The sequence below is a fragment of the Scophthalmus maximus genome, chromosome 15 (genome assembly GCF_022379125.1).
Source record: "Scophthalmus maximus strain ysfricsl-2021 chromosome 15, ASM2237912v1, whole genome shotgun sequence".
Classification (NCBI taxonomy): Eukaryota; Metazoa; Chordata; class Actinopteri; order Pleuronectiformes; family Scophthalmidae; genus Scophthalmus; species Scophthalmus maximus.
The window spans coordinates 4713939-4741784 of record NC_061529.1 but is presented as its reverse complement, the minus strand read 5'-3'; the positions used below and the strand labels follow the sequence as shown (position 1 = coordinate 4741784).

Below are 27846 nucleotides of genomic sequence, written 5' to 3'. Positions count from 1 at the left end.
CCCCCCCCCGCCGCCGTCGACGCGTCCACCCGCAGCACATGTATTCCTCTCTGGTTGCCACAGCTCCAGAATGTGGCGCTGAGTCGAAGGCGGCGCAGCGACGACGAAACTTCTCCTCGAATTCTTTTCGCCCAAACAACTGTGGACTAACCCCGGGTTGGATTAAACACGCACACACGCACTCGCTTCCTGTCAGGGAATAACGCGGTTCCTCTCTTCATTAAAACGGTGAGTTTTGCAACGCGGTGATGCTTTAAACCGCATTTTTCTGTTTTGGGGGATAATCTTCCCCTCCTGGCGGTTACACGACTCCCGTGACGTCACTTCAGCTAAATCCAAATCTTTAAGATGAGTCTCTTTTCTTCTTCTTCCATGTAGTTGAACATGAATCAATAGGGTTGTTTGTTTTTTTTGAAAGCAAACTTGTGACCGAGATGTGTTGGTTCTTGCCTCGGTGGTGGTGAGATGCTGCCGTTGCCAGGAATTATTTTACACGGAGTGTTGCCATTTAAAAAGTACGTAAATCCAAAAATCTGGATCTTTTTCTTTTACGTGGATTCTTTTTTCTTCTTCTTGTTCAGTGTTGAAAGTAAGAATGGGGATCACTTAGTTTTTTTCCACCCTGTGCTAACTAACCTGGATTCTTCCATTGGCCAGGTAAAGATACAAGGTTTTATCATTTGTTATTACATCCCCCTTTCCAACAGGGGGACAAAGTAAATGTTGTCAGGACTTTTAAATTGGCACACCAGCCCCCCCCCCCATCAATCAATCAATGCCCCTTCAAATTTTCCCTTTGCACAAACTGCCATGGAATGCCAACAATTCTCTCCTCTGTATAAAATTAGACCAGGAGGGCAAACAGGAACTAGAAAAAGCAGGGGATGGAAATCCTCCCGTTTCTTTTGAGGAATATATATTTTTTGTCGTATGCGTTTGGCTCCGCCGGTGCATCTTCGACCCCCTGCAGAGGTCAGGGGTCATCTCGGAGGATGCTTTGCCGACTGAGCTGATGTCGCGCGGTCGGTTTCTTCCAGCTGATCCCTTCCTAATGTGTCGTAATGAGGGTCATCGATTCAGTGTCGTAAGAACGCTCTTGCACGGCGCGTTGCAAAATGACGTTTATTGCATTTCTTGATATGGAAATGAAAGTGTCCTTGCCCTGCAGACGTCAGCACGGTCGGCGAGGTCGGTCGGTCGGTCGGTCGGTCGGTCGGTCGGTCGGTCAGGGGATCGCCTGTAAGGACTGTTGAAACTCATCCAGGACACATGGCAGGCTAATCACATGGCTTGTGTGGCCCAGTCCCCAGCACACAGTGTGTATAACCAGGCCCCTGCTCCAGCTGTGGAAGAGGGAGGGAGGAAGAGCGGAAGAAAAACAACTTGTGTTTTTGGGATCGGGACACCGTCTTGGCTCGGGGGGGCTGCAACAAAGCAAAGTGACGGAAAGCGAGAGCGAGCGAGAGAGAGAGAGATGGTGCAGGTGCTGGCCGGACAGGAAGAGCTCTGCTTGAGTCGGAAACAAAAAAGGAAACGTGTGAACAAAGGTGGCTGGCGTGCGAGTGTGTGTTGGTGACTCATTCCCTTGAATCGGTGGAAGAATGCGTGATGGGATGGCCTGAAATTGCAAAAGGCACTGCGCGTTACATCATCGCCTCCTCGCAGCTCCGAATCCTTCCCAGGGAAGTCTGATGCGCACGCCCGCAGCTTCAGAAGTTTGTTTATGAACGCTCGTCTCGCCCTGAATTTATCTCCCAGGACCGAGGGAGCGCCACAGGTCCACGAGGAAGGAGGAGATTACTGTTGTTGCCATAAAGAAGGAGAAACTCTATCTCCCCTCGTCCTGTGTCGTGTGCTATCTCCTCTGTGTTTACAGTATGTGTGCGTGTGCAGCAGAATGTCTTGTAAGCTACACGCACAGGTGCCCCGCAGGCCTCTCTGCGTCGGTGCGCTATCGAGCCCCATGCAGCGGCTTTTGGATGCAAACTTTGTATGTCAAGAAAGTGTGCCGTAACCGTAGTCCTGCAATTGCTCTGCAGACAACATTGATTTTAAATGAAAAACACTCCCATCGGTGTCGCATGCCCTTTGTTGCACGACTCCTGATATGCATGTCTTAAGCACACCATAGGGGGGAGAGAAGAGAAAATGGGGTCAGTCCTTTCTGCATTTGTGTCCCTTTTCCTTGGATGGTGGCTTTTGTTTTTTTTTTAACCTCTGCCTGCTTGGCCGCCTTAGTAGAAGCTCGAGTCCTTTCAAGGAAGCGGACCAGAGAGATTCAACCTGCCAGCGGCATCGACACCCCCTGAGGATATTATCGACTTATCTCACTCACTTATCACTACAGGTCCCGGTGCTTCCTGTTTGATATTTTTCTGATTTGCGGTGGAGGTTTTGAGCAGGTAGATATCAACTGAGGCACGGGTTCACTCCTAGTACCAAAGTTTGCGTATGTATAACCTCGAAATTAACCCCTTCAAGTTTTTGGTCAAGGTGGACCACTTATGAACTTGAACTATCTTTACTTTGTGTTTGCACTGAGGTGTTTTTCGGGCGGTGGAGCGATTCATAGCTGAGGAAAACCCTGGCCCACCACCAAGTGACCGGGAGATCTGAATTCACAGTGCCGCATTTTTGTTACTCGCCATTGCCAAGTTTCAAATATTTACAGGAATTTTTCTATATCATAAAAATGCTGCAGATAAACTCCTGCACCGTTCTAAAGACAACTAAAGACACACCACGTATCGGTCCTGTGACTCCTCAGGTGTGACAGTGTCAACAATAGAGCGGAGACGATCCCTGTTTCAAAAAAAGAAGCTGCACACAGGAAACACATCAGGTCACCTGCTGCAACAACAACAACCTTTTTTTAAAATTATGTCAAGACGGAAGATGTTTAGGTCGAAACAAAGCAACAGGGTTCGGTTTGGGTTCGTTATAATTGCAGCTCTCCTTTTTTTTTTAACCCTTTTAATGCCGCTCGCTCTATTTTGAGCACACGTAATGGCTGGGTTTGACGTTTCTGCGGTGGTGTGTTGTGCGCGGCGATTGCTAGTTCTGTGGCGTTACTCATGCACCGTCCAAGCCTGTGAATGTTGGGAGGGGAAGGGAAGGGAGCGACTGCCGACTCTGTTCTAACACGTCTGCCAGTGCAGGCAAGTTTGAAGTGTGTGTGTGTGTGTGTGTGTGTGTGTGTGTGTGTGTGTGTGTGTGTGTGTGTGTGTGTGTGTGTGTGTGTGTGTGTGTGTGTGTGTGTGTGTGTGTGTGTGTGTGTGTGTGTGTGTGTGTGTGTGTGTGTGTGTGTGTGTGTGTGTGTGTGTGTGTGTGTGTGTGTGTGTGTGTGTGTGTGTGTGTGTGTGTGTGTGCTCCTTGCTCAGAGCAACATGGACGCCAGATGTTATGAACGTTGACAAATCTTTACCACGAAGGAAGCTGAACTTTATGTTTTACGTCACCTAGAACTCTTTTGAATTTTCAACTCGTACTGCTCGAGCTCTCCGTCGCTCAGGAGACTTACGTGGTGGTTTGTCTTCCAAGCAAGGGAAGTGTTTGTGTACTTTTGATAATTAGCTTTGCAAGAGGTATTTTCCGAACACTGTCACCCAGAGAATGAAATCCTCAGCCGACACACACAACCCTAAACCAGCCCGATCAAAACTCTGTTTCCCTTCAAAAGACCTGTTCTGCAGCTTTGTGGATAAAAGTTGATCTTCCAACAAAACTTGCTCAAACATTAATGAACTAGTTTCTGTCCAAGTGGCGATCACTCTGGCACCAAGATCATTCTCTATCAGCAAAACCTTTTCCCCTTTCTGTATTTACTGAATCAGGAATTGATCGTGAATTGAATTCAGGGAATCCAATGCGAATCGCAGGATTCCCCAAGATTCCCCTCCCTGAACTTTAACCTAGTATTTACCAACCACGAGCAGTAATAACACTCATCATGTCTGTCATCTGTCCCTCTGTTGTCACTTTCATATTTATGTCTCCCATCAAGAAGGACGATGATTAATCAAGCAGGAAGGCGCTCCAGATTCTTAATCCGCGGTAATTCCCGGACAAAAGCGGCGATGTGCTTAAAATAAACGTCTATAAAACTATTTTCCAGTTAGATGCCGTCTCCGGTGAGTTCAGATAATATGCGGTAAACATTGCAGCTGTGTTTATTGTGGTTTAGCCCCGAGGCCACCAACCACCCATTCCTCGACGTTTCTCTGTTGAATTATTTAATATCATTACAGTGCCATGCTGTGTACAGTGGTTAATGAGCATGACATTTGATCAAGGAGGACACCCGGGCCCTTTTCTCATCCCAGAAACATTGTCACACACACGCACACTCACTCTCACACTCACATACACGATAGATAACACTTTGTGTAAAAGCAAAATGATATTTGTTGGAACGTGTTCGGGATAATTACCATAATCCAGGCGTCACATGTCATCGACTTGCAATAAGTCATTAAAAATCAGTTCCCTGCCACAGATTGTTTACCTTCCCTGGGTAAAGCTGGGTGGAAATAGACGGGGAATTTCTGACAGCCAACAGAAAAATATCGGCTGAGATGAACTTGTGGGCAGAGGATCCTGGGAATCAAGGTCTTAGATAGCGCTCAGCGTTTTCCCCTCTGCCTGAGATTAGGCTTAAAGGCTGAAAACACACGGGGCATTCAGGTATTTGTTGGGGGGGGGGGGCAGCTAAACGTGCGTCCAGGCTCTATTAATATTAGCAAAGGGGGTCACACACCATGTACAGTCTGTTGACAGCAGAGCCAGACAAATGTATAAAAAGACAACATCACCGGAGTCTGGGCAGAAAAACAAACACGAGTATTTTTTCCTGTACACAACGACAGCCACTTCCTGACACCAGGGGCCAGCCACAGGTCCAGAAATAGATGTCTTGGACCGTCCACAATTCGTGGTTGGGGTGGTCAAGCGTGTCGCCCACTAGCGTACCGCTCCTTCCTGTTTATTTTTTTCGGAACGCTCGGCCCCGCCTCCTTTCAGTGCATCGGGAGGTTAGGACGCAGAAGAGGAGAAAGGGAGAGTCTCGCTGTGAAGGCTAATGCCATCTTGTGACCAATGTGATTTAAGGGCGACTCGTCAGCTCAGCGGCGTTTCTCATTAGCTGAATAAACGGATCTTTTGGCAGGGAACCGAGAAGAAGGGGGCGGGGGGGAAGACCAGTTCCCACTCGGATTTAGTCCAGTGCACTATTTATAAAAAAGCTGTGCCCTTAGGAAAGGAAACCCTTTAGATATTCCAGTAAAGGCAGTTTGTGTCAGCATCTGCAAACCTGCCTCCTTTTGATTAGTTGCATAAAATTGGTATTTGCTAAGTCCAACTTATTGTTAAACCTTTGTAGTTAAAAGTTCCATAACTCGATTTGTTTGATTCTTTATTTCCAGTGATTTAATGTAAATGTGAAATGGCTGCAGACGTTGTTTAGATGATTGATAGCTACTGAGTTTTTCTGAGCAAATAAAAGTGTGAATACATAGATTAATATACTTTAGTTCAAAGTTTGCTTCAGTTTTTATGCCTCAGCGCAATTTAGCATGTTAGTGTTGTAGTTTAAACACAGCTAGGACTGAATAACTGTCATAAAATGTTGGATAATATCTGTCACCTTGGTTTCCAAGAGCCCAAATTCACATTTTCAGGTCTTTCGTTTTGTGCAGTCAACCACCCAAACCCCAAAGATAATCAGGTTATTATTACACGACAACAGAGAGAAGAAAATTCGCCCATTTCTGAAAATTGAACTGGCAAATATTTATCTTTTTTAAATGATTATGTTTTTGGTGTTGTCCGTCCATCCATCAGTCTCTCTTCTCACGGACCTGATACCTCGGTAACACCTTGAAGGAAGTTCTTCACGTTTGGCCCAAATGTTCACTCGGACTCAAGGGTGAATGAATAGGATTTTGGAGGTCAAAGGTCACCGTGAGCTCACAACCACACACATTTGGCCATAACTCAAGAATTCATGCGCTGATTGAGAGGAATGTCTTATCCTGTGCAACAGACTGAAACCCAAACATGTTCGGCGTGTTGTCACGTAAGAGGAAGAAAAGCAGCTGATACCCAAAATAGAGCAGCTGGAGCTAAGTAATGTTTGGCTCAAACTTTAAGCCCTGAACAACACATTTGATTATCATAAGTGTTGATTATTCTTCTCTAAATCGATTTAGAGTTCCAGCTCTGGAAAGTAGAGCCAAAAAGCCGTTGTAAATATTGGAAAGTGAAAGTCTGTAAAGCCGAAACAAAACCCAGCATGTCAAAGAGCGTAAGGCGTTGTGTACATGTAAATATTGTTCACCGGGAGTTGCACTTCGCCACCCATGTGCCGCTCCAGGTCGTAGGACGCTGTTGGACGATGCAGTGCGTGGGCACGTGGAGTCGGCGGCGGCGCTGCTCGTTGTGTGCGTCAGGAATCAAAGAGCGCCATTGTTGGAATGAGAAGCAGATGTTAGTGAGGAATTCTCCTGACTGCAGCGGTTTTTTCTTTTCTTTTTTCATGCCTGAGCTCTGAGCGCTGCCTGCCCTCCATCTCCCTCCCTCTTTCTCTCTCTCTCTCTCTCTGTATATTCATCCACCCTTTTCTTCCCTCCCTTCTCTGGGGCTATTCTTAAATCGGCGTCCTTCGGTGGGTCCGCTCCTCCTTTTGGGAGCCGAGGAAAAGTCTTTCTCGGGGCTTCACCTTCCAACAGTTGGGGGGCGTGGACACCTTCAAACCCCTCCGATGTCAGCGGAGGGGGGGGGGGGGGGGGGGGGGGGGGGGGGATGAGAAAGAGAGAGGTGTAGTTGTGTGACAGAGGGGCCTCTCTTTCTGTTTCCCAGCGTGGGGGTTCGGTGTCATCATGCCTGACTCGGAGGTTTGCCACGTTGACAGAATCCCTGTTTCAGGCTGAAAGGGCAGGAGGAAGCTCAGTTGGCGACTCTCTTTGTGTGTGCGCGTGCGTTTATGTCTGTGTGTGTGTGTGTGTGTTGCTTTAGACGGACTTGCATCACACGTTGCGCGGCAGTGAAAGCGCCGATGGAAAGCAGGCAGTAATTCCATTACCCGGCAGCACTCTGTGCTCTCAGACACGGTGTTTGCGGTGCCGGAGTGTAAGAGAATCCGCCCTTTTAATTCCACAGCGGACTTTCCCCTCTGCGGGTGACGTCTCGTGTGTAGACCAGACGTGACACAACAGCCTCTTCAAACCCGTCAATAAATAATGACTGCACTCTGCGTTAGACCGACACCGACGACGTCCATCTTCACCGGTAACATTCAGCTGGACTATTCAACAGTGTCGCAGCTCGGATGGACGCGGAATCATGTTTCTGTAATGTGATCAGATTTTTCGGCAGAGGCTGCTTCAAGGGCCATTGACCTCTCCACAGGAAGACATGACTAAGCTGGATGTGTTAATGTTTCCACATACCTACATCCACACGAATACGTTTTAGTTTTTAAACACGCACCACTGTTGCCATGTTTTTAAGCCTGGCCAAGACCTTTAAAACGGAGGACTTCAGAAATGCCACCGGCCCCACGATGTTTGCTCTGTAATCTTAGGTGTGGACGGACGAGACATTTGCAAATGGTGACCACATTCACTTCCTGATGGGGTTGCATTAGTCACTGCTACCAGGGGGGAATGCAAAGCGCTGTTAACACCAAAACAGTTCCACCTGGTCGTCGGTCCGAGAAAAGAAATCCCTGGTCGCCATTTTTTTCTTTTGGCCCTCTGACACGCTGGCGACCTGTCCAGGATGTTCTCCGCCTCTCGCTTAACCTCAGCTGGGATTGGCTCCAGCCCCCCAGGACCCTTAAAAGATAAAGCGGTACAGATGATGGATGGATGGACGTTCTTGTTCGTAGTATTTTCTGTAAATAAGCAACCAACTGCAAATTAGGGCTTTCACTTTTCATTCAAACATCAAACGGGCGAGAAGTTAATATTCAAACTGTAATGACCCGTTTGAAATCAAAATATACCGTCAGGGTGTTTGAATATATGCAAACAAAATGCTTGTCATGACATGTCATGTCCAATACTTTCAAACTTGATTATTTGAAAAAGTGACAGCGGAATAGAAATTCTGCTTCCTGTATACACCGGCACACGTTTTCTCTTTTGTGAGGATTTGCTGCTGCTTAGTCGTTTGTGATAGTGAATTGAATAACAGTGACATGTTAAATTCCTGGTTTGGTGCGACCAAGCACAGGTTTCGCTCTGGATTAGGAGCGTGTGATGGACATTTTTCTGAAGTGTTAATGCAACAATAAATAATAAAGTTTGTTGCCTGTTCTTTTCCTGTGCTGGAACGGGGATGTTCCCTCCCGGCGAGTTGGTGTCCTGGTTTCCTGGAATCCCAGAAGTCAGTGATGTATGGAAGTGATCCAATTAGAAAGATCTCCGCACTAATTAACCCCGCTGCTGCCATCACACAGCTCGGCTGCTCTGTAGCAGCACCTGACATATGGCCATGGCAAGAGACCGTGCGTGTGTCCGTGCGTGTGTCCGTGCGTGTGTGCGTGTTCTGTTTTTTGTCTGCATGTACACATGTGTTTGTGCAGTGCAGCAGAGTTGTGTTCGGTCGAGGTCAGCAGCAGTGCGGGGAGCCGTCCCCCGGTCATGGCTCATCAGCAGCCTCTGCTGAGTGGCGGGTTGCCCGCCCGCCGCCACGCTGCACATCCACTGAGCAGCTTTAATGAGAACCGATGCTGGATGTCAAACACTATGTGTATTTATGGCCGGCTTGCCCGCAACGCTCCCTGTCTGTGCAGCGACCGGGGGCGCTGTGATATGTGGACGGCAGGGGGATGCTGGACGGGGCACTTAGTCCCAAAAGCACTCTCTTCTGACTCTGCAGCACAAGTCCCCTCCCGCAGCTAAAGCTGTTGTTTATCGCTCTCGGGCCTGGTCAGTAATTTTTCGGTGTTGTTTCCACAGCTGACGGATAATCGACCGGCTGCTCGCTTTGTTCGAGTCGCAACTTTCTGATTTAAACGCAGGAGTTTTTTTCCGCTTTTACAATCATCGTCCCGGCTTCCGATGCCGCGTACACATTGATATACGTTGCTGCCACGTTTACACCTAACAGGAGAGGTTTGTAAAAGCTGCTGGAACTGTTTTAGCGTCGCTGGGGTTGCGTCATCTGGACAAAATGGCGCAGTCATCTGCACTTGCTTGCTGGTTGGGTTTTTGTCAGTAATGACTTGTCTGCCACCAATGAAACACTCGTCGGTCAAAGAAAATACATCCGTGCTCTTACTCTTCAGCGCTGCTGTTTCTTGTTCGTAGTATTTTCTGCAACTAAGAAACCAACCGCAGAGTAGACGATCCACTTCCTGTTTACACTGGCGTGTCCGTACCCACTAAACCACACGTCATTAGGATGTTGTTGTTTTTTGGGGGCTAAATCTGGTCGGTCCGTCCCAGCCCTGATTTAGCCCTAAATTGTCGTTGAAAATTGGGCTGTTTGGGGTAGAGACCCCGTAGAGACAACTTTTGAACTTTCACTTTTCAACCAAATCTAGAAGTTGTTTGGACATATGACAAAGTTGTCTTTTCAATGTCTTGTCAACTAATTTCTTGCTTGGTCGAAAACTAAAATGTATTAGTATGGATGTAGCCTAAAACTCGTACTAACACTACGTCTTTGAAACGTTGGAGTCCTTCCACTGCAGTGCAACCTTGTAATTTTGATTACGGTATTGTAATACGATGGATTACAAAACATCTTGAATGTGTCTATGCTGCGCATAAACCCCGAATCCTCTCCCTACATCTTTTAAAATTCAAATAGATCTTCACTGTAAACGTGACGCAGCCCACTATCTGCCTAGCTGTTTTCAATGACAACATGGCTTCCAGCCAGGTGCTGGGGGGGGGACTTTCGACAGGATGAGGTGATAATCTGGACTGATTGTTCTTTGACATTCTTTTGTCTGGTCTGAGACTTTTCACACCTCCTGCAGCTCTCACACGGCACCTCGGGCACAGCTCGCGCTGTGAAACCACTCGCTCCTCGCGGGACAAACCGTTGAAGTCGGAAGTGTGCGTCGTGTGTCACGCAACATCATTGTCGACATGAGACAGAAGCAGAAAGCGTGAACAACCTGACTTTGGCCCCTCAGGTGCAGGTCAAAGTCAAATTTCCCAAACACAAGCTGTAAAAGAAAGCATCTTAAAGTCCATTGTGCAGATATTCTTTCACGTCCCTGCAACAATGTGTGCTGCTGCCGCTTGATACTAATAAATCCTGTCGCCAGTGCTAAAGATGGAATAACATGGTTTAAGCAACATTAAGCTCGTGTTTCCCTGTCAGCATCCTAGTAGGAAGGGATGTTGGCAGACAAGGACTACATGTGGATTTCAGCAGACAATAAAAAACTGAGTTGACAAAAGCGATGCCAGGAGGAGAATGCGGAGCTGTTTGGATTATTGCGCCAACAAAGTCAGACACCCAGTCGGCTCCTGGAGCCCCGTTCACAAGTTCCTTAGCAGATGTGTCAAATCCAGCCTGGTGACATATTGCTTTTTGTTTTGCTACCATACCCTGAAGTTTAAGTTCAGAACTGTTTTTGTCCTGTTTCAAGTGACAACGAGATGGAAATGAGTTTGTTTCCAGTGTGACTCCCTCACTCGCACCGGTCTCGTCAGCTCCTGTCCAGACAGATGTTCACATGTTCCTCTGCAGTCGCTTGACATTCCCGCTGCACTCATGTCACAGATTCCTGGACGTAAAACGGGGAATGCTGCCGCCCGCCCTTTTCAAGATGCTTTTCATACATAAGTCCAGGCGCTTTCCTGACATTTCCCAGAGGGGGCCGTATGTACGAAACGCAGTCTCCTGCTGTGTTCGTCATATGTTGAATGGGATTCTTTGGAAAATGGCCGGACCCAGTTTTCCCAAGTTCATGTCTAGCAACATCTTGTCTGTCTGTCTCTTATTCTCCCAAATCCTGTTTCCCTTTTTTTTTGTAGTGCAAATTTTTACTCTTCTCAGACAAATCCATCGTCACTAGCACTGACCTCAAATCCCCCCGCCCTCTGTGTTGTGTCTCCACAGTGGCAGACTGCAGCTCGCGTCCCCATGCCCTGCCCTGCGAGTGCTGCCCGGCCCGCTGAGCCAACAGGAGCGTCCGCCGTGTCTGCACCGGGCTGCAGCTGAAGTTTATTTTCGGTGCCTGCGGCGGCGGCGGCGGCGGTGGTGGTGGTGGAGGCGGGTCGTCCAGAGGGCCCAGAGCCCCCCGAAGCAGGCGGAAGGGGCCTGTCCTCCTGTCCCAGCCACACGAAGATGAACAAACTGCACTTTCACAACAACAGAACCATGCAGGACCGCCGCTGTGTCTGTGTCTTTCTGCCCAACGACGACACGCTCAACGTCATAGTCAATGTGAGTAGACGTCAAATCATTTCTCCTGTACAGTGGCAATGCTGCTGTCAACGTATGTCGAGGAACATTTTCAGGTGGGACCGATTTTTAAAAAAAAAAGAAACACTTTCCCCTAATCTTTTATTATTTGCACTGTTAAAGGAATAGTTTGACATTTTTGAGAAATGATGATATCATGATGAAATGACCAGGCAGGCTCTGTCTGAATGTAGAAGTAAATAAAAATACCATGTGCGTATTAATTATTAAACATGAGAGTTGCTGATAACCAGCCTCACTGTTTCTCTTTATCCAGTCTTAATGCTAGTGTGGTAATATTAATAATAAATTTCATTTATGTAGCACTTTTCATTGCTAAAAGCAATCTCATCTGACTCTGGGAAAAGAAATGCGAATAAGCTGATTCAACGGAGAGGTTTTAATTTGATAATAAATTTTGGTTTCTTCGCCGCCGGCAGCAGCTACTAACGAAGCAGAACCCTCAAGATTTGAATCTCTGTGAATTGACAGCTGTTGAAATTCAAGTGTCGGTGGCCAAAAACATGGTTCCTACACGAAATGGAACATGTTTAATCCCAAAGTCACGGGGAGCGAAACATGCCGACGCTGCTGATGGTTAAAGCAACATGAGAGATAAATGCCAGACATCAGCGAACGCGATGCCCATGTGCGATTGTGTTTGTGTATTGTATATCACTGCTAACAGACGATCATGAAAAAGCATAACGTGAGCCTCCTCTTCCTCCTCCTCTTATGTTCCCTCCTCAGGTGAAGACTCTGTGCCAGGAACTGTTGGTCCAGGTGTGCGACCTCCTGAGGCTGAAGGACTGTCACCTGTTTGGTCTCAGCGTCATTCAGAGTAAGACTTCAGGGGATGTCACCTCATGTGTTGTTGTTGTCGGCCATTTTCATGAACTTTTCCACAGGGGCTGGATGTCTGCAAATGTTGGTCCCAGACATTTTTTTCGGGAACTCTTCCTGGCAGCCCCCTAGTAAAACTCTCCAGAAAATGTCTGAGTGAGCCCGTGTGAGAATAATACTGAAATCTCCGGAAGCTTCACGCCCTACTCAGACGCCATCGCCTGAAAAAACGCCCGGTCCCGATTTTCCGGAGCTGGTGTCTTAAAACAGCGTCAGACTGTCCACGCCACATCTCCGTTTCCGAACTAAAAGAGACTAGTTAGTCAGTTCTACGGAGTGGATCCGCCCGTAAAAGTTGTGTAGCCAGGCAGTAAATTTTTCCTCAGACCAGCACCGCGGCTGAGAAGCAGGAATCTGCCCTAAACGTAGCACCTCTCACCTCTCTGTCATGACGGTCTCCCAGGAGCCAGCTCCACCTCGTCCTGAATGGATCCCATTGTGCCGGCGAGGCCAAAGCTGTTTTATACGGTGACGTGGCTCAGCGAGGGGTTGCTGCCCGTGGATTGAGTCACCGCGTCTGTCCCGAGCAGACAGTGGGCGACAGTTGCGGGCGACTGCGGCGGGGAGAGTAAAAGTGCAGAGCCGGTGTTCGAAGACAGCTGGCCCCTCCGCACGGGGCCGATGGCGGCACAGCGGGTCAGTGGAGCAGGAGCCAGCGGGTCTGACGGCGGGACATTCCTGAAGTGCTTGTCTGAACAGCGTGAAATCCCCAAGGCAAACAGAGGCCACCCACTCCCCGAGTGTCACCCACCGTCCCCCCACTGACCACAGTGACACGCAGACGTGGCTTCACCTACGTCTGTGTCCTCGCTGTTTGGAGGATGACCAACAGTATGTCCAGCATTGATGAGGGCATGAAGGTAGTTTAAAGTCTGGATTAGTGAATGGTGATTAGTCACTTCAGTCAATCAGCCTTTTGAGAGACAAGTCGATGTGGTCCGCAAATATTTTAGAAATCATGTAATTCTGTGAGTTGTTTTTCAAGCAAAAACCGCAACAATGTCACTGGTTTCAGCCTCTTTAGTGGTGAATATTTGTCTGTGTCTGTGGACTATGGGTCAAGAAGCTTTCACCACATGGTTTCAGGCTCTTGGAACCTGTTTGATCATAAAAACGATTGGTAGTCGTCGTCGTAGCCCGACAGCGGTTGTTGCGTATTTGCATATCTGTTGTCGTACACACCTTCTGTGTCTCCCCTTTACTTAATCTGTCAGAAGTTGTGTTTCTGTCAATGGGACCTGACATAATAGGCCACAGTTTAACGTTTCACCCAAATCTTTAAAAAAACAAAAACAACAACATGCTTTTCCACTTTTATTTCTACCATTGTGCAACTGTTCTCAAAGAAAACCTTTCTCAGGGATATTGTTTCTGGAAACAGTCGTCGCTCTCGAGTTTTTTCACATGTAATTTTCTGGATTCCCGAAGCACCACAAACGAAATGCCGTCGACCTCGAGCTGTGATGGGATGGCGGCAGAGGTCTCAGCGTGCGGGGATGTCAAAATTGTTACCAAACAAAAACCCCCGATACTTTCTGGTGAAATGTTTCCGATTTAACGAGGTTGAAAACGAGGCGTTAGCGCGGATCGGTATATTTTTGGCAGCGCGTGTACATGTCCCTGCTCTGGCAGAAGAATATCCACCGCTGCTCCGTCAGAGAGGCGGAGCTCCCGCTCGTCGTTCCTAGCTTCTCTGCGAGTTTTTTCCGTTTTATAGAAACTCTTGGAGCTGTCAGATCAGCAGGCTGCAGCTCATGAAAGGAGCAGATTAAGAGCGAGGTGAAGAAATGAGAAGGAACACCAGAGGCTCCGAGTACAAAGGGAAGTGCGGAGAGAGACTGATGTGATTTTGCTCTGAGCCAGTCTTTGAACAGAGCTCGTTCAAGGGGGATTTCTCTGAGCGCTCGCAAACATGAAGGCACCTGCGCGCGCACACACACACACACACACACACACACACACACACACACACACACACACACACACACACACACACACACACACACACACACACACACACACACACACACACACACACACACACACACACACACACACACACACACTGAAGACACAGTGCTAAACCTGCCTCTCTTCCTCCTGACAGATAATGAACACATCTATATGGAGCTGGCTCAGAAACTCTCCAAATACTGCCCCAAAGAATGGAAGAGGGAAGCCAGCAAGGTAAGGAAATCACGTGCAGGGATTTTGACCTCTTAGTGAGAGAGTTAAACCGTGAGCAGCGGCGACTGTGAGTCTACAAGAAAAAAGTTTCTGACCATAGTCACAAAACTGGATTTAATAGATTTAATAGATTCACAAGATTTAAATTTAAAAAATCTGCGTCAAGTGAGAATATGAGCTCATAACTTTGAGCTATATATCCAATTATTTTTGTGACTTAGTAGATTCATTTTCAGGTTCTTTTTCATGTCTTTTCTTGACTATTGAGGAGACAAATGATCATGTTGAGCGACTGTATGTGTTGGACAGGTTTTGAGCTTGTGTTGATTATTGTGTGATGTATTGTGGAGATTTTTGTTTTGTTGTGAGCTTATGTTTTTGCTGTGCTGTGAGTATGAATGTTATGGATGTGTGTGATCAATCTATTGTAATATTCTCATGAAGTAATAGAGACCCGAGGAAGAGTAGCTTCTGTTTAAGACAGACAAAACTCATGGGGATCTTAATAAACAGATTTTAACTATATAATTTGGAGGTTTATTTAAAAAAATATATATATATGACTAATTAAAGCATTTATTTCACTGTGTCCGGCCGTTCCTGGCGAAGAGACAAACCACTCAAATCGTTGTTTTACTTTTTTTTTTTTTAATGTTCAGGTTAAACAAACAACGTGTTAATGAGAAGCATGATCTTTAATCTTAGCTATTTCTGAACTTGTTGACAGTAAACAAGAACATTTCTACTTGTGTTTTGTCCAGGGTATCGACCAGTTCGGTCCTCCGATGATCATTCACTTCAGGGCTCAGTACTACGTGGAGAACGGGCGATTGATCAGGCAAGTTCAGCTCCCGGGCTGACCGAACACAAGTTAACGCTAAAACCGTCGCAGACGACGCTGACGTCACTCAGATCAGCGCCAGCTCACATATAATCTGGTGAAATCAGCATTCTAATCCTCTTGTCTGACCCTGCAGTGACCGGGCGGCCAGGTACTACTACTACTGGCACCTGAGGAAACAGGTGCTGCTCTCGCAGTGCATCCAGAGGGAGGAGGCCTACTTCCTCCTGGCGGCCTTCGCCCTGCAGGCCGACCTCGGCAACTTCAAACGCAACAAGCACTTTGGGAAATACTTTGAACCCGAAGCCTACTTCCCCCCTTGGGTGAGTACGTCTAACACGTTCCGCATGTGAGCTGAACTCTTGTCCATCAAACGTTAAAGAGATAAAGAGATGATTTAAGATGAAGGACCATCGTCCTGCATGCTCCTCGTCTCTCACCCTCCTTCTGCAACTGATCACATCCTGTATTAACATTATAAACAAAACTTGACCTAGTTTTTCTTTCGCTCTTGTTTATTTTATCTATTTACTTTAATGACACATGAGTATGTATTTGCTTTAGTTTTTCCTTTTTAAAGTGGATTGTTTTCATTAATGTTTAATCTGCCGACTATTTTTCTCAATTAATCGATAAATACAAAAATGCGTAAGGAGACGTCTTTTAAATAACTTTTTTTTTTTCGCTACTAACAGTCAGAACCTGAAAGATATTAAGTGTATAAGGAAAAGTAAAACGGAGAAAAGCAGCAGTTCGTCACACTGAAGAAGCTGGAACAAGAACATTTTTGTTTGAAAACTGGCTTAAATGAATTATCGATAATCAAAATTACAAACACATTTTCTCTTCATCTATTCGTCTTTTCGGATCCATTCAGGATAAAAGAACTAAAATCCATAAATAGTGACCTATTATCCGATAATGTATGTAACTGTTTTATTTCATTTTAATTGGACTCTGGTGAGAGGATGTTGCATAAACAAGAAAAGGGTTTAAAAGCGATGTTAAATATGAGTGGTACAGTAAACACATTCATGTATGTCTCCCTCTGTAGTAAGTTTGTCTGGAATTCCAGTGAGTCACAGTGAAAGTCCCCTAAAAAACATCACCCACTCAAATGTGTCCGAGCTGAAAAAGACCAACAGTGAACTGCAGTGTCTCTGACTGAGAAGCTGAAACATACAGTGAAGGTGTTTACTTCGCTCTGTGATGTGTTGTGTACAGTATGTGGGTCTGAAGCCACCTGACCATTATTCACGCCGACCAAACACGCAGCGACAGCTCCCACATCTGAGCGCGTGTGTGCGATAATGACAACTGGGACACTACGTTTTATTTTTGTCCATGGAAGTGGAACACACTGGGTTTCTTCTCTCTGGTTGCGGTTGCAACTCTGGCCATCCAGTCACCCTCCTCCTCCTCCCCCCCGGTTATACCTGCCACACCCGTCTGATTGCCCTCCACTTCCTGCGATTTAGCCTCCCGCCTCCTTATCGCCGCTCGAAAACCAGGCGGCGACAGGAAATCGTTTGACGACGAGCGCCACTCCACAGTAAATCCCCTCCGCAGGATTTAGCCGCTTAGGACAAACTCACTTTGAGGAATCTGCCCATGCGGAGCGTGTTTCCGGTTCCTGCCTCTGGCTCTGGTTTGCTCTCTGCAGGCCCGACATCTGTTCAGCCCGCGGCAGGAAGCCTCATTATCCTCACTGGCAACTTGTGCTGCCAATCTGCTGCAACGTGTCCGTGCAATTTCAGGGGCAGAAAGTCCTGACGTCTCTCCCCCTCCCTCTTTCTCAAACTCTCTCCCTTCCCGCCCAGGTGATAACCAAGCGCGGCCGCGAGTACATCCTGAGGCACATCCCCAACATGCACAAAGACCAGTTTGCTCTCACGGCGTCGGAGGCGCATCTCAAATACATCAAGGAGTCCGCTCAGCTGGACGACGTCACTGTCCACTACTACAGACTCTACAAGGTGAGTGCACAGTGAGCCGCCTCTTGTACTTTTCCCATATGGTATTATGTGGTATTATTGTTTCTATAAATCTCATGATATCATAGTGGGATACAAATTCTGCCGCTGTGTTAGTTTTGTGTTTGGCTAAGGCGGGATTTGATTAATGATTTCATGTCTTTCATTGAACAGGACAAGAAAGAAGTGGAGGCGTCTCTCACGCTGGGACTGACACTTCGTGGGATTCAAATATTCCAGGTACAGTTTCTTACTCGGCAAATGAAAATGTGTCGAATGTGTAAAGTGCTCATGTTTTTCTATTTGCTATTGTACTTTCTACCAGACTAGCTTCTCATCTGTAGGTCAACATTGAATCTAACTCTCCAGAGAACTTATTCAAACCCCCGCCACAAATCATTGTGCAGTGCTCCTGGATCAAAGCTTGTCGTCTCGCCATAAACTGAGGCAACCTGGCTCCACCCACAACTCCCTTCTTTTGGTTACTTGGTTATTGTTTTTTTCAGCCTGAACACACGATTATTTACCTGAAAAAAAAAATTAATGAGGGGAAAAAAAGAGTACGTAAAACACTGACCCTGTTTCTCTTCCTGTGTTGCAGAACGTCGGCTCCGTGCGGCAGCTGCTGTACGACTTCCCCTGGACCAACGTGGGCAAACTGGTGTTCGTGGTGAGTCAGCGGCGTCGTCGGAACCTTTTCTCTGGACACATAGCTCAGACACATTTTTTTCTCATAGGAACTGTATTTTCTCATTTTTTCTTCCTTCACTCACTTCAACGATGATGAAATCCGAGCGTCCCCGTGGCTCGCGGCGATGTTTGTGAAAGCCCCAGCTCCTGCTCAGGGGTCGTGGAAATCTTTACGCAAGGCTCCTTTTCTCCACGCTGCTGTTTTATCTTAGCCCTGCAAGTCCTCTGGAACAAATCAGGGATTTAGAAAGACTTTTTTTTCTTTGCATGTGCGCACACACACACACACACACACACACACACACACACACACACACACACACACACACACACACACACACACACACACACACACACACACACACACACACACACACACACACACACACACACACACACACACACACACACACACACACACACACACACACAACCCCAAACACACTCTTCATACACATTTTCATGTATTCAGCAGCAGGATTTTCTCTCATATGATAGATACATGTCTCCATATTTATCAGTTTTAATAATTATCGCTCGTGCCCCTTAAAGGAAACCCTGTTAAATCTTCTCATCTGTGCCCTTAGTCAGCCCGTGGTTTTAGTTGAGCACAGCAGTCTAATAATTCGCTTCCACAGGGTTTCTGTTATCACACGAAGGCAGAGACGCTCACTGTATATATATATATATATATGTATATATATCTGTGTCACTCTGACAGCTTCATGATTTTTCTGCCGGTCGGCGATTAATCACAACCCGGAGAGGTAATTATTGCTTATCACTGCCATTAGCTCAAAAGTGAGCTCCTCTCTTATTTTTACGCTTGTGAATGGACTGTACAGGCAGGTGGCATCACGGCCGCCTGGTCTCTGAGCAACAGGCTCTGTCCTCCCAGGAGGTTCAATCTTTTGATCCAAGAGCCAAGAGTTTTGCCTTGGCCGGATTTTGCCGCACAGTTCAAAGCGAAGACGTCCTGTTTTTCCTCATCATTCCTGGTCTTTTTTTCTCCGGTGTGTGTTTTTTCACTCTCATCTTGCCGTCTGCGGCGGCGGCGTGACGGTGCGCTGACGCTGGCGCGGCCGTGGTCTCGCCGTGGACACGGAAGGGCCTCTCTCGTGGCCACGTCCCACCCTTCCCCTGAATGACAGGCTTTCTTTCCTCCGCGCCGCCCATCGAGTCACGTCATCCAGCACCGCTGCCACCGCCGCGGCTGCAGCTACGGCCCAGCGAGCCTGGAGAGGGCGGAGGGACGTGTGGGGTCAATAAACACCAGATGTTGCGAAACGTTTCGGGGGAATTTGGGATCTGGACCTTTTTGGCCGAGACGACTTAAGCTCGTCTTTGGAGTCGAGGTGTAAGGGAAGGAGGGGCGGGTTTAGAAAGTTTCTGATGCAATTTAGAGAAAACTAAGTTTCATTAATGCTTCTCTCTCTCTCGAGGCTCCTCCCACTGAAGGCTGAGATGAAGTCATCGCCCTCGTGTCCGCCAGCTTCTGACTCCTCCGGCCGTCCCCTTGGCTGGCGCTGGTGCCGTTGAGGGATTTTTGTTGATGTGGGGAGTTTTCGACGTGTGTGGCCTGTTGCGGAGAAAAGAAGGAGATAGATGGTTGTCCAGCTGCCCTTTGCAGAGAGTTTTTAGATCATTTGAGCTGCATGTAACAAGAAACGTGTCTAAGTGGTTCGTGAACGGCGTTTAATAACCTGTTTGTCATCAGTCTGCTGCAGTCTGGTTGGATCTGCTTTGGGATCGAGTTACCAAAGTTGTTTGATCGAGTTACCGAGTTGTTTGCCTTTTTTTTCTTCCTTTTTGCGTCAAAAATTGCAACTTAAAACACGATGACGTCATACACATACTAGCGGAAAAACAGCACTTTACTAATTCCAGCGTCTATCAATGATAAACATCCATATATTTGTCTATAAATCATTCTTAAATGGACTTGGAATGTTTGTATATATATATATATATATATATATATTTATCGGCCGATATACATGTAAACCTGCGATGAACATTAGTTTCTCTCTTATATTGGTATGGGAGGAGGAGGAGGAGGAGGAAGCGGTGTGTTGGCGAACCCTTTGAATCGCGTCTTTGAAGAGTTCACACATGGCGATTGCCGACTGCCAATATGGCAAGTTCCCACAAATTAAATTAGAACAGTGCCGTGAACGGGGAATTTCGGTAAATCCCATATGGCCGAGTCCACATTCGACTGACTGACTGAAAGAAACTGTAGCCAAAACACAAGGAGGGAAATGTGCCATCGACATTATTCTTATATCCCTCAAACACCGACACTCTCCTTTATGTCTTCATACACTCGCTTTAAAACCTTCTCCTCCCGTAGCTCAGCGGCGCCCCGGTGGCCTCGGGGTCCGGGCACCTGCAACGTCCTTGGGTTCGTGTTCAGAGATTTGTCGCATGCTGCATATCGTTCCCCCATTTTCTCCCTCAAAGGCAAACTATAACTGTCCAAGGACGTGCAGATGAAAATCCGCATTGGCATTTCTGAGCAGCTTATTTGACTCGAGCTGAGACGTGCGACTCGTAAATGAAGGGAGTGAAACCGGATCAAAAAAGGTTCAAAGGTTTCAGACGAAAAGGAAAACTGAGCGAGAACAGCTTCAGGTTATAGAATATAAGGATGGAGTGCAGCTGTGGCCTGTGTTGACTCAGGCCCCTGGCCGTGGCCCGGTGCAGCTCACCAGTGTTTTACTGGTGGAGCTGCAGAAGCCGCAGTTTGCGGTTGAAGACAAACACTCAACTTTGGATCACGGCAGGAGAATATTTCTCCCTCGTTTTTCTTTTTCCCACCCAGAGTTTTTCCCCCTGCCAGTCCAGGCAGGAAATCTCTCGGCCTCGAGCGGAGACCCTCTGCCCAAAGAGAATTATCTTTTTATTGGAAAAAGCCACTGTCGAATACCTGTCAGTTGGTTCTTTATGAACTGGTTTTCCCCCACAGCACGGTGAAAAAAAACCTACTATGCGCTTTGAGCACACTTCAAATCAGCTGGTTTCCTGAAGAAAAAGGCAAAGTCCTGTGGTCAGAGAAATGTGCAGCCCGTTGCATTTTCACCCCCTTTTAAACCCGCCCGTCGCCGCTTGCGAGTCCAAAGCCCTCGCAGAAATGTTTGAACAAAACAACCCGGCCGACATTAGAGACAGCTGTTATTGAGTCGGGCCGCCGCCAAAAAGGGCGAAGGAGGAAAAAACACGAAAACCCACCGTTTAAAGTTTTTTTGTTTTTTGTTTTTTTTGTTCCCTCGTTTTTTCCGAGAATTCAGCCAGCATCGCTCCTTCTCTCCTCCTGGAAGATTGTCAAAACTGCTCAAAAATGCTTTTGTTTTGGGGTTTTTTTTCCGGCGTCTGGGACGAAGAAATGAGAAACAGACACACGGGACTGACTGCTGCTTTGTGCTCGGCTGCAAAAGAGTTCGCAGGGACACAGACTCCGTCCTCTTGCCTGGCACCGTTTCAAATCCGCATTCCTATCCCTCACAAGCTTATATTATTAACGCCGCTGTAAATCAACATTCACGTGTTGTCGTCTTTCTTTCTTTCCTTCCTTCTCTCAGGGGAAGAAGTTTGAGATCCTCCCCGACGGCCTCCCCTCGGCCCGTAAGCTCATGTACTACACCGGCTGCCCGCTGCGCTCGCGCCACCTCCTGCAGCTGCTCAGCAACAGCCACCGGCTCTACATGAACCTGCAGCCCGTCCTCAAACAGGTCCGTCGGCTGGAGGAGAACGAAGGTATTTGTCGGCAGTTGAATGTTTTTTCTCTCTGGTTTCCTTATTTCTCGCATCTCCTCGTCTTCCGTTTGCGAGTCAGACGAGCGCAACGCTGATCTGGGGCACGGCTCATTTTGTGACGGTGGTTAAATAAAAAGTCACTTCCTGGAGTCTCAGTTTGTTTGCCCGGCTCAAAGGCGAGACATGTAAAACAACATGTTGTTTTTTACAGTGTCGTTTTTTTGTTGAGCTTCAACAAAAGAGACAGTGTTACAATCTGCGAGTTTCAGAGATGCTTTGTGACGTTGGATCGTTTTCAGATTAGCTGCTTCCTCTGATCGTTTCATTTAACAATCTGCTCGAAACTAATTATTTCCCAAAGTTTTTAACTTTTGCTTTAAGAATTTACGATTGAAGACATCACCAACACCTTTTTTATACGTGGAAATAACATTATAAAAGTCAATTAATACGTATTAAAGGGGCAGTAAGCGACTCTAGAGCAAAACACGTTTTGTAAAAATCAGCGAATATTTCCTCAGCGTCCGTTAGCTGTGGCTTTTGTGTGCGCGCCCAGAAAGAATCTGGGGTTTTCGTCTCAGCCCCGGCTCTGTAGATCGAAAACAAACAAAAAAATGTGCAGACCACACCACACGACACTGCGAGTGCAGTTTGTAAACATCAAAAGAGCAGGAAAATCAGAACAACAAAGCGAGAAACGAGCTGTCTCCAAAATCGCTTTACTGTCTCTTTAAATGTTCCACATGTGTCTCTGCTCCTGTGACTTCAGACAAGAAGCAGTACAGGGAGTCGTACATCAGCGACGCCCTGGAGCTGGACATGGACCACCTGGACAAGCGCTCGCGGGCCAGCGGCAGCAGCGCGGGGAGCGTGTCCCACCACAAGCGCCTGTCCCGCCACTCCACCACCACCAGCCACGGCAGCTCGCACACCTCGGGCATCGAGACGGACAGCTTCAGGGCGCCGGGCCAGGCCCCGCACAGGCCCCTCCGGACCTGCAGCTCGTCCACCACCAGCCACGGCAGCTCGCACACCTCGGGCATCGAGAGCAGCGGCAAGGAGCGCATACTGGACGACGACGGTGAGGGTGGAGGGTTGACGTCTCGCCTGCGGGGACATTTACGATGAGGGAACAGGAAAGAGAACAAAAACTATGAAACATCAGGGCCTTTTCAACGGATGTACAGAGTGAAAATAGACAAGGACATCCTCATTTCATATGAGTAGAAATATAGACAAAGTTTATTTAATTGTTTTAACAATTAGGAATTGGCTTTTCTGTAGCAACTAGAACCTCCACCAAAGCCCAACAGTCCCCATAAATACAAGCCACACCAAATTGTAGACACCACTAAATATCTGTCTCCTAAAAATGCCTTTACGCTCTTTCTTGGCTCATGACCCATCCTACTCTTTTCAGTAGTTTTTGTGTAATCCTGCCAACAATCAAAACAAAAGTATCACCTCCTCGGCAAAGGTAACAACTGTGATATGTAATCAGAGAAAGGTAAAACAAAAAGAAAAAGGCAAAGACACGAGAGACAATCCAGATAATCAGTTAAAGGTTTTAGTTATTTTAGAGGTTCTGTTGTGAGATTGCAATAATTCAGACAGTGTTTGTCTCTGCAGAGATCGAGATGCTGGTGGACGACCCCAAAGATTACGAAGAGCTCCATGAGATGGCTCTGGACCAGGAGCTGTGTATCCACATCACCGAGGACATGTTGACCATGTCTCCCGATCAGACCAACGGATTCTCCGGTACAGTACAGACGCTGGTTTTCACATTCACACTTAAAGCTTAAAACTGGTTTCGGAGGAGAAATTTTACATTCGGATAAGTAAAGTGAAATTTGATTCATAGTTTTTAAACATTGTGAGTAAAGAGTAGTCAAAGAACAAGATTTAAAGCCGCATGTAATTTAATAAACAACCATAAAAAAGCACGCGGTAATAATACAGTAACTAAAACATCACCACACTTTCTCCTCAGGCCTGATCGTGAAGGACGTGAGCTCCTCCACCTCCAGCTCCTCGGAGACCGTCGTCAAGATGAGAGGACAGAGCATCGAGTCTCTGCCGCAGGTACTTTAGATTTAATGCTCCTTTCTCTTTTGCGTTATTAAAAACACAAAATACATCAAATAACACAAACCCCTTTCACGGCTCGACGTGCTGTGACATGACGCGGTGAGCTCATCCTGACATCTCTGGTTAAATCTCTCAGTTGTAGTGCGATGGCCGCTTTTTCTGTGATGTCACCTGCTGGTCACGGTGATGTTTTTTTTTTTCTCCTGAACTCTAACTTTTTCTCAAAGGGACAGTAAGCTATTCTAAAGGAAACACACGTTCTGTAAAAATCGGCGAATATTTGTCCTGTCCGGCTGGAGCAGTGAAATCACAACAACAACAAAGGGAGAAACAAGCTTTCTCCAAAATCGCTTACTGCCCCTTTAACAGCAAGTTCCGGGGGAATAAACTTCCATGTTGTCGCCCCTGCTTTGACAAAAAAAAAAAAAAGAAGAAGTATTTGGATTCACAAACTAAAGCAGAACGTAATGAAAACGAGGTCGTGTGAGTTCAGAATGAAAGTAAAGTACAGCGTGGGACCATCAGGTGATCCCATCCTGTAATAACGTTTCATTTGTTGCTTCCTCCTCGCAGACGTCCGCGTGCAGGAAGCCCGACTCGTCGACCGACCGCCACAGCCAGTCCCTGGACGACGTGCGGCTCTACCAGAAGGACTGCCTGCAGTGGGCGGAGCTCTGCCAGGACACGGCCCACAGCTACACGTTCGGCTGCGCCCAGGAGCTGAGCGACGGAGGCCCGGGCGGCGGCGGCGGCGGCGGCGGCGGCTACCAGGGCCTGGCCGATCAGCGCGCCGGCTTGCTCGCCGGCGAGCAGCACCCCTTCCCCATCAAGAGAACCAACAAGTACTTCTCCCTGGACCTGACCAGCGAGGAGGTCCCCGAGTTTGTGGTGTGACGGAGGCGGGAGGAAACCGAGGCGACCTCCTCGGGGTGACGGTTTTTATTTCCGCTCCTCCGTGTCAGACGTGGAGATATTTCAGCCCTCAGGGAACGAGCCGGGGAGAGGAGTGTCGGGGAGAGAGAGTGGCGGCGTCTATTCTTGGCAGCGAGCGGAAGAGACGAGTAAATTGGCTGCGTCGTCCGCCGCCACTACAGACGTGTAACACAGAATAAACGTGGAGGAGTCTGACTGAAATGAACTCTCGTGTTCCAAGAACCTGTGTTATTTTTTGAAATAGAACCGCAGCTGCTCCTCCTGTGTGAAAGGAAACAAAAAGGGATCGCGTCTTTTTCATGGGGGAAAAAAAGAAACATTTTTATTCAAATCTTCCTCCCTGATTTGAAGATCCTCACATGGTGCTCGCTTATGTTTTATCGAGACTCACAGCAGACACAGACACGACGAGCGTACCGAGGAGCTTTTTTTCTCTCGTCGGCGACACGACAAGGACAACATCTCTCCGAGCTACGAACCAAAGACGAGACACGGCGTGTTCCCGTCGCCCTGCGTCGCATCTCCGCGAGTGTGACGGACACATGTCAGAGGGACGGACCCATGTCCATGACCCATGATCCTCTGAGCGCTTCTCTCTTCTTCTTTTTTTTTTTTTTCCCCCCTCTTCTTCTGTGCCACTTCATTTTACCTCAACAGGAAGTGCAGTGTGCCAACCCTCCCTCCCCTCAGACTGGAATCTCAATCATGTGAAGACACACTCGACGTGCCTTCATCACACTATGCAGGTGTCAAAACCCCCCTCGCCTTGACAATCACTCCCCCTCCACCTGAGTCATCGGATTTCCAAAGCTCTACTTTTATTTCAAAACACCGTTCACACACACACACACACACACACACTATTTCATTCGCACATCAAGCTTAAACTGTTTTTTCACGTTCCGACCGAGTTTCCCGGGAGGAATGAGGTCGAGTTAGTTCCCTCGACGTGTCCGGACTCGCCTTGGGAGTTCGTGGCCACAAAGAAGCTTCCCTGTAATCTTAAAAGTCAAGATGGAGCCCGGGGGGCTGGCCGCCAGCCAAAACAAAAACCCTACTTTACCGTGCATGCGTACTCGTCTTCCTTTTTTTTTTTCCGTCTTTCGTTTTTGAAACTGGAATTTGTTACATATTTTTTTTTTCCTCCTTCTTTTTTACATGTTGTTTTTTTGTGTTTGAATTGTGCACCGACTCGTTTTACGTTGGAACGGTTGTTACGTTGCTCGTGGCTGATCATGTCATTTACAGTATTACATTCAAATCCACGTGACAGTATTAACAGGTTCGTGGCTTCGAACGAGAAAGACCTGTTTGGTTAATTGTAATCTCGCAGGCAGACTCGACAGAAGCGAGTGTAGCCCGTGGACAGGTTGTGTTTTACAAACTCGTAAATTACATCTCACGTTTCGAATCCGCCGGTGTGAGCGAGGACAGGAGGTAACACGTTGCAGGTGAAAACGACAAACAAGATGTTTTTAACCCATAAAGCTCGCCGATCAAACTCAAAGTGCCGCAGTCACTGTACAGCTTTAAAATACAGCCTTGATGTTTTGTTTTTTATGAAGTTCTCTGGGGTGAAAACACTAAAGATTTATTTAAATATTTGAATTTGGTGCGAAACATTGCACCATAACCTTTAAATTGTGAATACGGGATAACAATTGGATTTGAAAATGAACTCTTCATATTAAGTGTTGTTGCTTTTAAGTTATCTAAAAAAAAAAACAATAATTGAAAAAGACTAGAGCCCGACCGATATGGATTTTCGTGGGGCCGATGCCAATATCGATATTTGTGAGTACAAAATTCCCGATACTGATACATTGGCCAATGTGTGTATATATATATATATATATATATCTATTTTTAAAATCTGTCAATGATTCTTAAGATGTTGTTATCAAACCTTTATGACAAAGACATGTAATTGGGGCTTGATATTTTAGTTTAACCATGAACTTTATCATAAATAACTATAAATTAAGAAAACAAATACAACCTGATGCATAGAACTTATAACAAACATAAAATTAAAACATAGATGCTCAAATCAGTTGGCCCAATAATATGGGTCGGGCTCTAAAAAAGACCAGATTTTGCAGATTAAGAAACATTTTGGTAAATATTCTTATTCACTTTCTGACTGAAGATTGATGCCACTCTCTACAACCTTGTTAGCTTTGCAGGCTAGCTGCCCCCCCCCCCCCCCCCCCCCCCCCCCCGTTTCCAGTCTTCATGCTAAGCTAAGCTAATGGTGGTACAGTAGCTTCATATTTACTGTAAAGGTGTGAGAGTGGAATCAATCGTCTCATCTGTTTCCCGGCAAGAAAGCGAATGAGAGTAATTCATATTTCTGTAAATTGTTTGGTGTTTGCTGTGTTTTATGTTTCATCTGCAGATGTAATCCAGCAAACAAAAACGAAAAAACTGAGGTGAGTAATGTCAAACAACAGCTATTTTTATAATGTGCCAATAATGTAGCTGAGCCGAACTGTAGCTTCAGTTTTTCCAAAGTCATATTTTATTTTCATCCGAGTCATCCCAGGTCAGCAATACAGCATCTGAACAAGGACTTGTATGTATTACATAACAAAAACATGAATTTGATTCTGCAATGTAATTAAAAACAACTATATTTCTTACAGTTTGTTTCTCTCGACGTTTTAAAACGTACGTACATATTTCTACTCATTAATGTCTTAAGTCATATTTTTGATGGACAACGATATTTCTTATATTAAAACAGTTAAATGTGTCGAGGTACATAGCCATACAGTCATAACCCATGAACTTAAAGTCTTCATAACTTCTTTCCTTGACTTCAGTATGTATACATATATATATATACACTTTGTGAGAGGCTGCGTGTGTCCATAATCCTTTCTGTGAAAGGATCTTCTTTCAGGAAAAAAAGATTTTTTTATTTTTTTTGTCACCCTGTAGTTAAAAAAAAAAAAAAAGATTTGTTAAGATGAAGTCTGGTCTTGTACCTTCCTGGTACTAACGCCCTCAATATCCAATAAAAAGGTACATTTATCTACCAAA

General features: G+C 46.6%; 1 protein-coding gene across 1 annotated transcript; it reads left to right on the top strand.

Moving 5' to 3' along the window:
* The first annotated feature begins 64 nt into the window (after positions 1–64).
* On the top strand, positions 65–27846 carry frmd6 (FERM domain containing 6). Its single transcript, XM_035610217.2, has 14 exons — positions 65–228; positions 11083–11409; positions 12178–12268; positions 14438–14517; positions 15279–15355; positions 15495–15681; positions 17179–17334; positions 17506–17571; positions 17933–18001; positions 21603–21777; positions 22547–22858; positions 23407–23538; positions 23771–23862; positions 24442–27846. Exons 2-14 carry the CDS (start codon positions 11311–11313, stop codon positions 24760–24762), a joined length of 1857 nt encoding a protein of 618 aa, XP_035466110.2. The 5' UTR covers positions 65–228; positions 11083–11310; the 3' UTR covers positions 24763–27846.